The sequence below is a fragment of the Gnatocerus cornutus genome, chromosome 4, assembly GCF_029298725.1.
Source record: "Gnatocerus cornutus isolate USDA-ARS CGAHR chromosome 4, icGnaCorn1.1, whole genome shotgun sequence".
Lineage (NCBI taxonomy): Eukaryota > Metazoa > Arthropoda > Insecta > Coleoptera > Tenebrionidae > Gnatocerus > Gnatocerus cornutus.
Window position 1 is genome coordinate 821038 of NC_142236.1, and position 16183 is coordinate 837220.

A 16183-nucleotide genomic window follows, 5' to 3' on the forward strand; every position below is an offset into this window, starting at 1 on the left:
AAGTTCAACTCAATTTAAAAGAAAAGGTGCAAACTTCGCCTATCAATATAAATATAGGATTGAAATATAATTATGTTTCTTATTGGAATAAGCGAGATATCTACCAAGTAGGCGGCCGCTAAACAAATCATTTTTTAAGAACTCTGTGTTAAACCTGGCGCCACTTTTCTCATCTTTGATTGGCCAAGACCGGCGGGAATTTTGAAATACAACTCGGACGTACTAGGAAGTGGGTATATTTAGATATAATACATAATCTAAAAGTTAGCACAACGAATTGAAGATAAACGATAATAAAAATAGAAATAAAGTAAATTTCTGTTTGGTCCTCAACCTAACAGTAAGACGCTTCTTACCAAGCATAAATGCAGTATTTACAAAAGTAAACTTAAAACTATCGTTATCACATAATTTGTACATTTTAATATACAATATTAAGTATCCATTACTTAAGTAACTAGTATTGCTTTAGCGTTACTTTCCAGACCATTCGCTAACTTTTCCGTTGTCAAAAACCAAGTTGTATCGTGGTAGAGGAACGAGGCGGCCTCTCTTCATAATTTCCATGCTTTCCCCGGCATAATACTACAAAAAAAGACTTAACTTCCAGCAGATTTTCCCCGCAGCGACTTACTTGGCACTGAGAGATAAAGTCGAGCAAGGCGGACCCAAGTTTCCGGCTCGATTCTATCAGATTCTCCAGACTGAAACACAACGAGCACTCATCTAAAGTTTCGAAGCGCTACAAACCTATTCGCGTGTGCTAAGCCTCCGGTCACAATAGTGTCACAGATTTTAGTATTGGCGTTAACATCAAACAAAGGAATTCCAAAATGGCAATCTAACAGGGTCCACACCTAGTTTCAATTGTTAGTGAGACAGACATAGGAAAACGAGACTCACCTCGCCGTAGTTTTCGTCTTTATCAAATTTTTCTTCGAGTTCTGTCCGGGAAAACATGCTGATGTTCTCATCCGTTGGCGACATTAACGCTTCTATGGAGTCGGTGGAGTGGAGTTCGTTGGGTTTCTTTTCTTTCTCCTCCAGTTCGTCGAGTTCTTGTTGGAGGAGCTCCGAGCACTCTTTACTCGTAAAACCGTTGGCGGGGGATGAACACTGACTGTTAGAAATTGGTGTTAAGGCAAAGTGAGACTCATCCGGGGACTGCAACTCTTCTCGTTCTTTCTTCGATTTGAAGGTGAAGTTTTCATTGGTAATTGACAGTGGTTCGGTTTTGGTTTGTCGCGCCGCCATGGAGGTGATATGTCTTTGATTCTTCCCCAATCTGACGGTGAGGTCTTTGTTGAGACACCCGAAATCGAGCACTCCTATGTTAGCGAACGTCAAGAACCCGCAATTGTGCTCCAAATCGACGAAATCAATGAGAAGTCGAACACTCGGATGGTTCCGAAACTGGAGATCTCTTTGGGCTTCACAGAAAGCCTTCGAAGGAGTGTCTGGACGGAACGGAAACGGAATGATGTGGGTGTCGGCGGGTTGATGAACCCCATAAGCTTGGATAAGTACCGGTGAATACTGTGCGGCTGCATTAACATGCAAAATATTCGAGACTGGAATGATGGCGGGTTCGTGGAGCCAGGTAGTCACCAGAAGACGCGAATAACCAAGAAACATTCGAGGTAATTGTTTGAGTTCGGTGCCTTTCACCAGAAGAAGCGAAGGCGGTCCGTACCCAGTGATGTGGTACAAGAAGAGTTTGAACCACAACGAATTAACCTCCGGAACTGCCGGACCTAAATGCGGAGGATTCAAACTGACCACCGGTCGGACCTCCCGACTCAACGGCGCCATCGACACTAGAAGACTACAAGACACGAATGGTACTAAATCCCCTCAGCACTCACTTGTATTTCTTCTGTAATAACCGAAGACACGTCGCCTCGTCGAGCGAATGAAGACTTTCCAGCCGTATCAAATCCAACCCGGCTCCTGGTAGCTTCCTCAAGGCTAAAATCGTGGATCTCAGGATGACGGCGTGGTCGAAGAAGCGGCGAGCTTCACCTTCACCCTCCGCGTCTAATACTGAAACTTTTTCCAATTCGGTGAGAAAGCTATCGAGGCTTTCATCGCAGAGTTTCCCAACTTCGAACATTGTGACGGCGTGCTTTTTCAACCCCTGAAACAAAGGGGTTGTATTGGGGAGTTGTAAGGGGGTGGATACTCACAGGAGAGAGATTTCCCATCATCAAGAACGCGGTTAAGGTCGAGTCGAAGAGAAAGGCGACGCGGTGCCCCCTTCTGGTGAGGGTGGAGTTCGCGGGGCTCTCCGGGAGATCACTCTGCGGCGAGTTGAGGTTCTCCTTGCTCATACTGAGGGTCAAGGGGGTCACTTCCACGTTCCTTCTAAAAGTAAACAACGCGCGCTTATGAATGCAATTCCAAAGTTCGTTTTATTATCGCTGCAACCTTCGCATACCTCAATTCCAGCGCAGGCAACATGTTCCATGATGGGTGCCTCCTCGTCTTGTCTTTTTCAGTCTCTGGGTCTAATTTACGCGCAAATTGTAGTCTGCAGTACAACGAAACCGCTTGCTTCACTAATTCGGTGTCGACTTGTAGAACTCCGGCGAGCTAAAACCCCCTTTTAAGACAATATGGGGGCTCTGAGACATTTTTACCTCTCCCACGGCCGTGTGCTCGTCAATCGACACGAAAATCTTGTAAAGCAACGTCTCGAAGTAGTCCCCCAGTATCCTATTCATCACAAAACCTTGCAAAGGGGGCACTTGAATGCAGTCCACCGCCGTGATGGGGACGTCCAAGTAGATCAGCCCCTTCCTAGAATTTGAATAAAATTCCAGTCGACATCAAGAGCAATATTACTTGTAAAGACTGAGGACGATGTGGTAGTTGAGTTCTCCAGCTGCTTGCGACCCGTAATCGATCAAACGATCGATGATTATCAATTCCTCGTCGGTGACCAACTAAAAGAAGTCATTTTAAGGGGGTACAAAGAAGACTGCGGCTTACTTTAACGTCGTCTTCGAGAACTAGGCCGACTTCAACGCGCCACCAGGGCTCAATATGAATATCACACGGAACTCTCGGGAGGAGCCCCCTCACGTTCTTCTTCCCAAACAAGCGCCCCCTGTTTGACCTCGATTTATTCATAAGTTCAATATACTCGTTTCTCCCGATTCCTAAGAGTCTCAGACCTGAAACTCACCCTGAAGCTACAGAATTAAGGGTGGAACCTTACAATCAGCTGCTGTAAAGTTTGGAAGAGTGTCATAGCTTTTTTCGGCCTGCATCAGTTTCTCCACCACCGAAATGTAGTAGTTGAAAGGGGTGATTCTCAAGCCTTTTACAATCATGTCGGCTAAGTGATAGGGGAAGAGCATGAGGCGCTCTTTGCTATAAGCCACCACGCGCTCATAGTAGCGCTTCTCGTCACGTACAATGTGGCGAACTGAAAGAGACTGTTAGGACAACCCTGGAGAAGTTTTAACGTACCTAAATTCCCGCGGTATCGCAGTTGGTTTTTAATACTAAAAGAGACGACGTACCGCTCGTAATCCTTTAAGGAGTTATTTAAAATCTGAAAATAATAGGTCAGGTGTGTAAACAACCGAGAAGTTGTACCTGTTTGATATGTGCGGGGAGCTGAGACCATGGCACGTTTTTCCGAATATTCTCTTCAATTTCAAGATTCATTTTGATTAATTCACCTTAAAATTGATTAAAAAATGTGTTTTGGAAAACTTCATGCCACTGACACTGACATTTGATTTGACAAGTGACACTAATGACAATGACAAACGTCACCTGTCACTTCGACACGTGTGTGAGAGTGAGGTTAGATTTCGAAAAACATGGAAAGTAAAGATGAAGAAAAACGGCTTTTGTGTCGTTTTAAATCAGAATCCGGCGAGGAAGTGCACGATATGATCGATGTACCCCTTGACTGCACCGTTGAGCAACTAAACTTGATTTGCAATGCGATTCTGCAGCAAGACGAATCCGTTTCGTACCTCTTCTACGTGAATGATAACGAAATCACGCACAGTCTTGGTAAGGCCGTGAACATCGACGATCTGAACACCGAACATGTCGTCGAAATTATCTACCAGCAACAGGCGGTGTTCAGAGTGCGTCCCGTTACGCGATGCACGAGTTCCATGCCAGGCCACGCAGAAGCCGTCATTTCGGTTAGTTTCAGCCCTGATGGGAAGCACCTGGCTAGTGGGTCAGGGGATACAACCGTGCGCTTTTGGGACGTGAGCACACAAACCCCTTACCACACTTGCAAAGGCCACAAAAATTGGGTTCTATGCATCGCGTGGTCGCCCGACAATCAAAAACTCGCCTCGGCTTGTAAAGACGGGAGGATCATCATCTGGGACCCCGAGAATGGGAAACAACAGGGGAAGATCATGCTGGGGCACAAACAGTGGATCACGTCTTTGAGTTGGGAGCCGTACCATCAAAACATCGATTGCAGACTCCTGGCGAGTTCTTCAAAAGACGGCGATGTGCGAATTTGGGACACTATTTTATGCAGTTGCGTTCTTACAATCTCTGGACACACTAAAAGTGTCACTGTGGTGAAGTGGGGGGGCTCGGGCCTCATCTACAGTGCGTCCCAAGACAGGACTGTGAAAGTGTGGCGGGCGAAAGACGGCGTCTTGTGTCGGACGTTGGAGGGCCACGCACACTGGGTGAACACCCTCGCGCTCAACACCGATTACATCCTCAAAATCGGGGCTTTTGACCCAGTCGCCGACTCCAATCTCACCACGAACAAGAAGAAGTCGCAGGAATTCGCCCTCAAACGCTACCGCGATGTTGTCACCCCCATAGGAGAGCGTCTAGTGTCGGGTTCCGACGACTTTACCCTCTTCCTGTGGGATCCCGAAAAGGACAAGAAGCCCATCGCACGGTTAACAGGTCACCAACAGCTTGTTAACGACGTGAAGTTCGCTCCTGATGGACGGATCTTCGCGTCGGCGTCTTTCGACAAGAGTATTAAATTGTGGGAGGCGAAGAGCGGGAAGTTTATTACGACACTGCGAGGACACGTGCAGGCGGTTTACATGGTAGCGTTCTCAGCCGACTCTCGCTTGATGGTGAGTGGGAGCGCCGACTCGACTTTGAAGGTTTGGAACTTAAAGACGAAGAAATTAGAGGGTGATTTACCAGGGCACGGGGATGAGGTTTATGCAGTGGATTGGTCCACTGACGGGCTGAAAGTCGCATCTGGTGGAAAGGATAAAGTCTTGAAGCTGTGGCAGAACTAGAAGTGGAACCCGGCGCATCCACCATTAAAATACGTTTCTATTTTGAGTGTTTATTTACCTAATTAAATGTATTTTCTGTAAAAATCGAGTTGAACCTGTTTAATAATGCTAAGTACTGTCTGACTTAAAATCGACTTAACTGAAACCACATAGAGACATTCAAATTACAGCCAATAGCATCAGCTTTGATGAACACAAACCAAAATACATGTGGTAACAAACCCGTGGAATCTACGTCTTCCAGAAGTTGGGGTTCTGCCGTAACCTCCGCTCAAAGTTCGTGTACCAATTCTGCACAGTAACTAAAGGAACGTAAGTAACTGTAGGATCAGGCACCATCTGAGGTTGTGTGGTAGTAAAACTTAAAACATAATTCATAAAGTTTTCCAACATCTTATGAGCGAAGCTAACATGACTGGTGGGGTTGTTTTGAGACTCAATCTCCTGAATATTACTTATAGGCTCAACAGAAATCCCAATTTGTGCGTTATGGACAATGTGACTCTGCCCAAAAAGAATGTTCATCGAGTCCCCCATCTCCTCCAACTTCTTCAATGACGAGATCTTAAAAATTGCGGAAGGTTTAGTGTTGGAAATGTGCCCCAAAACTTGCCAATTAGGGGGCGCGGAGGGGTCAGGCCAGCTGAAAAACACTACACCAACTCATGATCGCTCCAGAAACGCGACGAACCTTGTCCTGCCGTTCCCTCAGGAAACGGGATAATCCCAGTGAGAAAAACAACAATGTGGTTGATATTATCAGCATCTGGAATCGTCGTAACGAACTGTGTCTCGGAAATAGGTTGGAATTCCGTTTGAACCTGCAAAAAACATAAAATTGCAATCAAAATTCAAAAATACGAACCATGCGCCCCGACACTATCACCCCAAACATCGCCATTTCGAAAGAATTTAAAGTACCGGTGTCGACTCTTCTAGAACTGTTCCATCAGAAGAGTGAGGTTAGATTCTAACTCAATCACCCCCAACCTGGGATGAAGAAATTCCCCCAGACAGAAGTACCAACCCAACGGCGACCAAATGTCACCCCCGTCGAGCGTAGGTGTGTTTAATTAGTGTTCCTGTTTTTTTTCGTTTTCGGTGACTGTGAAAGACCTCAATTACCTAATTTTTGTGATTAAACATGGTAAGTTTAATCCTGGGACTCTCCGGTCCGTGTGAAATTAAACGGAGTTGGCGGAATTGTGATGTTGTTTTGTTCATAATGACAGAACGTCAATCATCTGACATTTTCGATAGTTACGAATGGGTGAATGAAAAGGGAGATGATAAAGCGCCGGAGGGAGATAAAACGATGATAAATCAGTCACGCTGGGTTTTGGGGCGATTTTTGATGATTTATGATCACAAGGCTCATCTCGGCCAAAAATCAATAGTTTCAGACCTGTCTTCTTTAATTTGCGAATTGTGGAGAAAACGGGTACATCTTGCAATGGGGGCTTCTTTGAACAATAGAGATAACACACTCTTTGTTCCAGAGACGTTTTGTTTGAGATATCGGAAGCGAAAAACGATAATAATATCGATTTCAAATTTTGCGCCTTTCGGACCGTGGGTTGGTAGCCTTGCCGGCGCGAAATTCATTTGAAATTCGAAATTAATTTCGTGATTTTTTTCAGATGATAGTGCGTGATGTCGTTACCGGTGTCGCAGTATGAGGCTCTGCTAGCAGAAGTGCGTGGCTTGAGGAGGAAAGCTCAACGCGTTCAACAGTTAGCGACACCTCTTCTTACCCAGTTTTCCTCCGATGTGAGTTCAGGAAGTCAAGTAAGAAACAATACCCGTCATGCTCTTATTGCGTATTTGATTACCAACGGAATTAGTCGAACTAATTAAGATTAAGGAAGTTGCTGTACTATGAAGTTTCCCCATTAATTACTCGAGTTCTTAGATGAGGTAAAAATGTCAGGAATTCTCGTCTTGGCACCTCCGCGCGTGGTAATTAATAAGACGAGACAAGCGTCTGCAGGAAGTGTTAAGTCGTAAAAATGCAGCTGTTGTTAATTTTACCGAGCCGCCAAAAAACGGTTTCAATGTGATCACCGCGCCCTCATGGTCAATGAAGCATTGAGAAATCGCGCCTTTTATGGATGAACGGTTCGCTGCGACATTGACCGGGTTAATATTAAACTTCCTCGAGGGCGATGGGAACACATGGAGCGTATTTTTAGCCTCAGTTGATCCGAAGTAAACATATTGTCCCCTATTCTATTTACCGAAAAAATCTCATATAATTGAAGGGAACTTTCCACCTTGACACTCTCCTCTAATCCTCCAAATCTTAGTGAACGGACTAACCTAGTAATACCAACTTTCATATCCTCGATAGCCACAGCTTCTTATCGATCTGTTTCTTCCGGATGCATTTTCCTCGACTCTCCCGTAGGAGTTTTGTCGACGTGAAGCGGCGCGACAGGCGCAGTCTCATTCCGTTCCTGCATTGCACCACCACGTCCCGAACAAAAACGTCGGAAATCCTGCGAGTGGCTTCGAAAAGTGCACTTTTCCTATAAATGTGATGATAAACGTTTAGTGCAATCATCCTAATATACAGTGTGTTTAAAATAAAGGCAATCGAATGGTAGGTACTCGTGTTTTTTTTATCATGATCACATTGAAGCCACTGAAAAGGTAACGTGCGAATTTCGCGCCGTGCGTCGGATTGTTGGTGGTAAAATTAAAATTCCTAACATTTGAGTCAGTGTGACGTTAAATTCAATGCGAATTGTCGTACAGAAAAAAGGCGCGATTTTTGAATTTTTTTGACCTAGACACCGGTTCATTGTTAATAATAATCAATCAATAATTGTCAAGGCGCGACCGTGTCATTCTAAAATGAAATTACTGCTCCAGCTAAATCTAGATCTCAACCAACATATGCAGTGACGCAACCTTCTACAGGTCAAAAATAATGAAATTTGAAAGGCCGAACTGCAAGAAAAAGTAGCTTCAATCTTCACCTTTTGTCAGTCTTAATTACGTCCGTCATTTCATGCGGAACTTTAGGCGTTATTAACTGAACCGAAGCAGGTGCGTCCGATTTATTAGAAATATTTTCGTCGCGCTAAAGTCGCGTTCTTACGAAATTCCTGAAAATGGTAACCGCAAATTGTCGGTGGGTTTGTTGGAAGATTGACCTTTGGTGAGTAAAGTTGGATTTATTTGCGGATGTGTTAGTCATCTAATGGTCAATTAACATTGGCGGAGTGCGTTGACTATTGTTGCGTGTAGTTTTTACCAAAGGATTGAAGAAGAGATGCGTACGAAATTAGCTTTGTTATTTAAAGGCTCGGGAGAAACTTTGTCTATTTTTCATTTTTTGTCAGTTTCGATTACAATGGGCTAGTTTGGGAACAATGGGATTAGACACGACTATTGTTCATTTACGGGCTATTCAATTAAAGTAATTAAACTCTGATGTATAACTCAAAGGTTTTAAACGTTATTGTTTTTCTTCGAAATCGAAAGTTTTTCGGAAAAATTTATGACCTAAACTATGTCAAAGTTCTGAAATTAATATTTCGCTTATTTTTGGAGTGAACTTGAGTCATTGTAGCTCATTTTACGCAGAATTTTACGTAGAATCCAAAACTGTAAGGTTCGTTAAGATCGGTCCAAAAAATAACTGAGTTATGAGCGATCAAAGTTTCGGATATTGAATTTTGGGTTGGAAAATTTTCAAAGCTCGATATTTCCGAAACTAAAACAGATTTTTTGAAACGGTTTGCGCCATCGTTTTTTTCGGCTCATTCTACTTTGGAATAAGCTCTTAAAAGTCGAAAATTCGATGGTCAATTTTTTGGGCAAAAAAATTTTGCGACTCAATCGATGAAAAATTTTCAATTTTTCGTTTTTCGATCTCCTTGCGTAAACCATTTGCCCGATCGATCTGAGATTTGACCAGTTGATAGATCTCGAGCTCCTCTTTGGATCGATATATAATTCAATAATACTTAACGCAGTCTTCACCCCAAAATAGAAAATGACCCTAAAAACACCCTCTGAAAATCTATTTCGGTCGATATATTGGTTATTTTTTTAAGGAAATTTGTGCTACATGGGCTCATTGTACGCAGAATTTTGCGCAGATTTCAATGGCAATGTTTATCTCGACAATTCTGAATTATTTTGAGAGCGGGCCCGAATGCGACTTTAAAAATTAGTCGAATTCCCGTGAAACTTTTTATAAATTCATACCTGAAGCGACACGGTTTCCCTTCCATTAAACTTTTAGTTATACACCGCCAGAACTTTCATCTATTATCTCGTTCCTAAACCAGCTTTAATATTTTGTTTGACTGCATCATTTGGGAGTAATAACCGTTCTATTGCCATCATTCGAGTGCTTTCTATTCTTTAAAACACGTCTGAGACTGTACAGAACTCGCCACAATTTCGAACTTCATTGCGATATTTTTTTATGATAAAAATTCACTGTTATGCCCTTACTTCACGTAACTAGCTTTGACCTTCACCTCTAGTTTAAATCAATACAGTGGGGGCAACTTTATTTTTATTAAGAGGCACGTGGCACGTGGTTCCACGTCTTGGTCGCCGAGGGAATATAAAGACGCGGAGGTGCTCTTGTTTATGGTTTTCATAAAAATCGATTTTAGGTTCCTGTCCGGTTGTATGAAAAGTGGAATGGTAAAGTAACCGTTCATGTTTTCCGGTAAAACGGAAAGAGCTTAATTTGCCTAATTACCGTTTCCATCTGTTTTTCTCATTTTAAAGCGTCTCGTTTATTTTCGTTCGCAATAACACAAGAGAAACAATTTAGTCATATTTTAAATGGCACTTTAAATCTAAACAACCTTCTAAAATAGCACTTCCATCTGTTGGTGTCTTATTTATGTTATTCGCTGCTTGTATCGCATGTTAAGTGCGATTTTTATGTGGTTTTGTTTGGTTGGAACGTGGTTAACACAACAAATCTCGTTTATTTATAGGCAGTTTGTGTTTCCATCAATATCTCTCTTAATTCGAGGAGCTAAATTAAAGTATTTTCGCTCATTTCACGCAGAATTTCATGCTGAATCCAAAACTGTCTTCAAAACTCCCGTACATCCACAAATAATCGAAGTAGAAGCGATTGAAGTGTGGTCTAAATCGAGATTTCTTTCCAGAATGACGACGTGAATATCACCTCTTGCCACCAAATGGAATCTCTGCTGACGAGGAGACACGGCTCCGCAACCAACGTGAGTTTTTATTTTGAAATTGTTGCGTGTCTTTTGAACTCTTCGTGCGGTTAATGATTAGATTCTACCTCGTTTTTGCGGTGTTTTTTGTGGATCTAAACCCAATCATATCTTTTCATCACGCAGAATTTTACTAATAAAAATGAGTTATGACCTTTTGGTTCTTTTAGGGTGAGAGCCCTCGCCCCACCACCAGCGCAGATGGTGACACCACCTGCAGCGAAGACGAGTACCCTCCAAGTCGCCACAGTACCACCCACATGTCCATCAGCAGCGACCCAGTGCCACCAAGAGACCAAGTGGGTTTGTTGTACCATGGCACCTGGCCTGTTGAAGGAACCATGTGGAACTCTGATCCGATCCCGCGGTCTTCCGCCCCATCTCAAACCACGATGGTAAGATCAATTGATGTCACCACCACCTCCCAACAGTTTGTTTCAGGACGTTACCAGCGTCATGAGTTTCGCTTCCAGCTCCGGAGGCGCTCTTCTAGGAAGTCCGAGCTTGTCCAGAAGGTCCTCCCAGCAGCTGGAAGCTAAAGTTGATATGGTGTATAGTTTATTGGCGATGTTGAGTGGACAAGAACACGCAGACATGGGGGAGACGCTGTTAGCATTGAGCACTAACCCAGAGAGCTGTCTGGCGATGAGGCAATCGGGGTGCATTCCTCTTCTTGTACAAATGGTGCAGTCAGACAAAGATCCAGACGCTAGGAAGAAGGCGTCGCAGGCGTTACACAACCTGGTGCATTCTCAACCGGACGAGAAGCTAAGAAAGAGGGAAGTGCGCGTCTTCAAACTGTTGGAGCACAGTCGAGGCTACACGGAGGCATTGAGGAACCACAAAGAATACGACTTGGAAATCACATCATCGGGATCAGAAGGTAAAACCCTCTTACCTCTTCTCTTCATCTAACATTACATTCCAGATGGTGATAAGCATCCAGTCCAAACAGTGGCTCATCTAATGAAGCTCTCTTTCGACGAGCTCCACAGACAAGCGATTTGCACCCTCGGAGGAATCCACACCATTGCGAATCTAGTCGAGGCCGAACACGTCAACCACGGAAGCATCGCCGAAGAGCACCACTGCGTCATCATGCGGAGGTACGCATGCATGGCGCTCACCAACCTCACCTTCGGCGACGGCGGCAACAAAGCCCTCCTGTGCTCCTTCAGAGAGTTCATGCGGGCTTTAGTCATCCAGTTGCAAAGCTCCAGTGATGAACTCCGCCAGGTGACTGCGAGCGTCCTCCGAAACCTGTCGTGGCGCGCTGACTCCTCAAGCAAAGAAATTCTTCGGGAGGTCGGCAGCGTCACTGGTTTAATGAAAGCGGCGATGTTGGACAACAAAGAAAACACTCTGAAGTCGATTCTTTCGGCGCTGTGGAACCTATCGGCGCACTGCACGGAAAACAAGTCGGAGATTTGTTCAGTGGAAGGCGCTTTGGGGTTCTTGGTGGACATGCTGACGTACAAAACCGCGTCGAAGTCGCTGGCCATCATTGAAAACTCCGGTGGGATCTTGAGGAACATTTCCAGTCAGATCGCCGTCAGAGATGATTACCGAGAGGTGTTGCGCCAGCACAATTGTCTTCAGATTCTGTTGGATCAGTTGAAGTCGCCTAGTTTGACCATCGTGAGTAACGCGTGTGGGACTCTTTGGAATCTCTCCGCGAAGTGCACGATGGATCAAGAGGCGTTGTGGCAAATGGGGGCTCCTGGGATGTTGCGGAGTTTGAATCACTCCAAGCACAAAATGATTGCGATGGGATCAAGCGCCGCGTTGAAGAATCTTCTTAGTGCGAGGCCCTCTCAGAGTGTTCCGATGGTGATGGACTCCACGGCTCTAGCTATGGATCTTCCACTTCTTCCGACTTTAGGAGCGCGGAAACAAAAGGCGCTGTTGCAAGACCTGGACCAGACTCTCTCGGAAACTTACGAAAACATCGAGAAGGACTCTCCGGTTAAAACCAAAGACGATAAGCTCATTCAGAAGAAGAGTTTAGACTACGACACCGACTTCTGTAGTTTAACGGAAGCCTCCACCAGCTATGATACCAAACAGAACATAAGTTTGCCTTACTTGGATAACTCAGTTAGTAGTAACGATCTCAATAAGAACTCCTTCGTGAAGAACAAGCGAAGAAACGACAACCGCTCCTTTAATGTTTACGCAGATTCGGGCTTACAGTCGCTGGATTCGCCCCTGAAGTTCGATTTAGCCTCCTCCAGCATGGATAACGATAAATTCAAAACACGCAAAGACGATGAGAAGGACCACTGCTCCCTCGAAGACGTCTCCGACTCCGACAATCAATCCCAAGACTCCAGGTGAGTTCAGCAACAATCCGCTCGCAGTTAACTTCTTGTTTTAGTCTTCTGGGAATGAAAATTCGCCGGGAGGTCTTCACTCCCTCGTTCGCGCTCTCCACTCCTCCGTTACCACACCCGAAGACGTCACCGAATGTTACGATGTTCGAAGGCGACATCGATGAGATTGACATGGACGACATCTCCATACACTTTGCGGGGGAGTTTGACGGCGAGGACAACACCGAAAAGCGCGACGTGGAGAAGGAGAAGAACAACAAAAAGTGAGTTTTCCCGCTGTTTTTAGGTGTTCTTGAGATGTACCTGCAGGTCTCTTTCGAGGGGTAGTGGGATTCCGCTCCCTCGCAGCTTGCCTCGCCCGATTCCCATCGATCAGGGGGATGGAAAGAAGGACAAATCGAAGTCATCGGACTTGTTGCGCCGGACTCTCCAAACGAGCACTCCGTTCAGAATCGGTAACACGAGCAGGATTAGAGGATTAAGTGAAACCTCTAAAGCTGATAGCAGTGATGACATTTCGCCGATAGTCCAAGAGCAACTAGCCTCCACCGACGTTGAGTGAGTTGGAAATCATTCTAAGATCCTCTCTGATGTGGTGTTGCAGGTGTAGCTTGCCCCAAGTGGACTCGTCTCATTTCCCGGACGTCTTCGACTTGGAGCCCATGGAAGAACCTCTAGAAACCATCCACAAGGAGTTTTCCTTCCTGGACCCCGAATCCTGCAAAGATCGCCTTCTTGAGCGCAGCTGCGAAGAGAGTAATCTTGTTGACAACCGGATGCTGGATCCAGACGCTATGATCGAGTCTCTGGACCGCTTCACCGCCGAGTTGGTCTCACAAGCGTCTCACCTCGAGGATAAATACAAAGATAACACTTGGAATGAAGACACGTCGCCCAACGAAGTCACTTTTCCGAGCATCTCTGGGAGTGCGCCCAATGTTATCACTTTTGGAAGCAACGAGTCTTCGTCGCCGCCGGAGATAAGCGCCGAAAAAGAAGAGAAAGAAACAGAACAACAATCGAATGATTTCTCTTCGGTGAACACGAGCACGATGACGCAGTCCACGTTGATAGCCATCGAAGCTAAGAAAGTCGCCTCGGTAAGTCTACTCTTGTAACCACCAGGAGTTAAGTTTCGCTTCCAGGCCTTCAAGAATGACGTGGAGGAGTTGTCACACAGTATCTCTAGCGTGGCGTCGTTGGAACTCGACAAAGTGCAACCGCCGTCGCTGTTAGAATCTATAAGTTTAGATGTGACGAGGAGTCCGAAATTGACCACGCGCAAGAAGTCGCTGCCGCGGTGTTTGATGGTCCGGAGGGCCCTCAGCAACTCGCTAAACGCATCTAGTATTGAAAGTTTAGAGAACCATAGTCTATCAAACTTGGATCAAGTGAACCCTCCGTCGGCGATGGGGGATGTCTTGGACATGGAAGGTAGCTTCACAAGCGTGGCTAGTTTACCTAGTGAACACACCGAGATGAAGATCGACTTTGTTATCAACGGCGCCGTTAACAAGAACACGCTGAGAGTTACCACCGTCACTGACCTGGAGAATATAAATCCTCCATCGTTGTTCAACGAGATCACGGATCTTTGTAACTCTTTGGCTGACATCCCCACTGATGCTATTGGGAGTGAAACTGAGTTGTTTGAGGATTGTCAAACTCACGTTCCACCGACTGAAGACGATGTCACCGAGTTCTCCGATGCTAACAGCGCGACGCCGATACAGTCGGACGTGAGCAGTCCTGAAGTTTCCCCGAAGAAGACTTCGAGGATTGCTAAACCGATGACTTCCAAGCAACGGAGGAACTTGGCGAGCGACCGGTATAAAACGTACACGATCGGGGCGGAGATGCTCTTGCGCGAGGAAGACAAACAGTCGACTTCGGAGGAGTTTAAGACGGTGAACTCTTCAGCTGAAGTTTATCACTCGATTATCGACACTCAGACGTACAGTGTTAAAAGTGATAAGATGACGCCGAAGGAACGGAGGCAGAGCGATCGATCGAGATTTGAGACGCAAGTTGTTGAGGAGGCCGTCATTGATCTGTCCCAACAGCCGGTGATTGAGAGCCCCAAAAGAAGCAAACTGAGCATCAGAAGGAACTTTATGCAGAAGAGGCTGGAGAACCGCGACCGGTTCAAAACGCAAACTCTAGACGAGTCGAGCTTCTCACCAGAGCCCTCAGGTTCTCCGGAGTTGGATTTACATGCTTTAGTACAGAGAGAGGCTAATCTAGTGCTGAAGAACCTGAGAGGGAGCACCGATGAGCTCTTAGACTGCGAGACTCTTAGTCTTGTCTCGAATGACGACGAATCCGAACAGATTCCAGGTGAGTTTTCTTCGATTTCGTGTGGTTTTTTCAATGAAGTTTTTCTCCAGGGAGTCCTATTAACTACCGGACGTACCACAAGAGCTGGGGGCTTGCGAAGAACATCCCCGTGATCGACCAACCCGAAGAAAAACCCACCAAACCAAAGATAGTCAAGCCTTCGGAAAATCCCCCCGAGGAGCCGCCACCTGAGCCCAAAGCAATTCGAGGCAAACGAAAACCTCTTTACTCCAAATCCGCGCCGCTCCGACCAATTAAAACCATGACCTCAAATCTAGTCAAGAACGTTACCTCCTCGTTCAAACCTCCACTTAAAAAACCCCAAAGTCGCGCTTCCAGTGGCTACGGCGCCAGATCCAACTCCCCCAAAGGCGTGAAACCGAAAATTGAACGTCAAGGGACGTTCACGAAAGATGAGACTCCAAAGAGCCGAATTCCTACACCTGGAGTGTCTAGAATTCCCGCGAAAACTCGCCCGGTGTCTTCAGCGAGCGCCGATAGGTTGAATAAGACACCCAGGATGAGTTACACGAGGTCTACCAGCGCTGATAGTACAAACAGGAAGCCTCAAGCGGCGAGTTCGGTGAAGAGGGCTTCAATACCGACGTCGACGCAGAGTACCAATACAAAGAAACAAGTTACCAGCAAAATCGCTAGTTTATGGAAGAAGATTGAAGAAACTAAAAACAAACAACCGGCGAAGAAAGACACTAGAGTGTGGATCCAACCGGGGAACTCCACTTTAACGAGAAGCAATACGTTTGATAACAAGAATGAAGTAACACTCAGAGGGAAGAAGAAAGATGACGATCCGGGGAAAAGAGTATCGCGATTGGGGTCGTTTATCGTCATGGATGATCCTGAAGAAGCGCTGCAGATCAACACTGAGTAAGTGTGTCGTGACTTAAGCCATACGTTTCTAGTCTGACTTTGTAATAAGCATTTATATTTATGTAAAGACTGTATATTTATTTTTTTTGTGATATTACTAGCGTTTTTAGCCAAATATATGTAAATAAAATCATGTTGTTAC

The 16183-nt window shown here is 45.3% G+C and overlaps 4 protein-coding genes across 7 annotated transcripts; 2 read left to right on the plus strand and 2 right to left on the minus strand.

Moving 5' to 3' along the window:
• Window positions 1-220: 220 nt before the first annotated feature.
• On the minus strand, window positions 221-3782 carry LOC148175718 (protein FAM91A1). Of its 2 annotated transcripts, none has more exons than XM_088034106.1 (13): window positions 3604-3782; window positions 3475-3538; window positions 3221-3430; window positions 2992-3176; window positions 2845-2945; window positions 2640-2799; window positions 2438-2592; window positions 2187-2364; window positions 1866-2137; window positions 904-1825; window positions 751-857; window positions 635-704; window positions 221-585 (listed from the first exon to the last, which is right to left on the minus strand). In XM_088034106.1, the coding sequence occupies exons 1-13, from the start codon at window positions 3673-3675 to the stop codon at window positions 475-477; spliced, it is 2607 nt and encodes an 868-aa protein (XP_087890232.1). In that variant the 5' UTR covers window positions 3676-3782; the 3' UTR covers window positions 221-474. The 2 variants fall into 2 exon arrangements, with proteins under 2 accessions (XP_087890232.1, XP_087890230.1); XM_088034104.1 differs by having other exon boundaries at window positions 3475-3559.
• A 51-nt stretch (window positions 3783-3833) lies between these two features.
• On the plus strand, window positions 3834-5342 carry Nle (notchless protein homolog 1). The gene has a single exon (XM_088034132.1). It carries the CDS (start codon window positions 3834-3836, stop codon window positions 5256-5258), a length of 1425 nt encoding a protein of 474 aa, XP_087890258.1. The 3' UTR covers window positions 5259-5342.
• LOC148175720 (protein OPI10 homolog) lies at window positions 5293-6262 on the minus strand. Its single transcript, XM_088034138.1, has 3 exons — window positions 6124-6262; window positions 5950-6079; window positions 5293-5911 (listed from the first exon to the last, which is right to left on the minus strand). Exons 1-3 carry the CDS (start codon window positions 6157-6159, stop codon window positions 5490-5492), a joined length of 588 nt encoding a protein of 195 aa, XP_087890264.1. The 5' UTR covers window positions 6160-6262; the 3' UTR covers window positions 5293-5489.
• Window positions 6263-6283: 21 nt separating this feature from the next.
• LOC148175721 (uncharacterized) lies at window positions 6284-16174 on the plus strand. Of its 3 annotated transcripts, none has more exons than XM_088034096.1 (11): window positions 6284-6405; window positions 6899-7028; window positions 10406-10480; window positions 10651-10875; window positions 10922-11363; window positions 11409-12813; window positions 12858-13076; window positions 13123-13371; window positions 13418-13913; window positions 13959-15150; window positions 15201-16174. In XM_088034096.1, the coding sequence occupies exons 2-11, from the start codon at window positions 6912-6914 to the stop codon at window positions 16040-16042; spliced, it is 5262 nt and encodes a 1753-aa protein (XP_087890222.1). In that variant the 5' UTR covers window positions 6284-6405; window positions 6899-6911; the 3' UTR covers window positions 16043-16174. The 3 variants fall into 3 exon arrangements, with proteins under 3 accessions (XP_087890222.1, XP_087890221.1, XP_087890223.1); XM_088034095.1 differs by having other exon boundaries at window positions 6285-6405; window positions 6899-7046; XM_088034097.1 differs by lacking the exons at window positions 6284-6405; window positions 6899-7028 and adding an exon at window positions 7681-7860.
• Window positions 16175-16183: the final 9 nt, after the last annotated feature.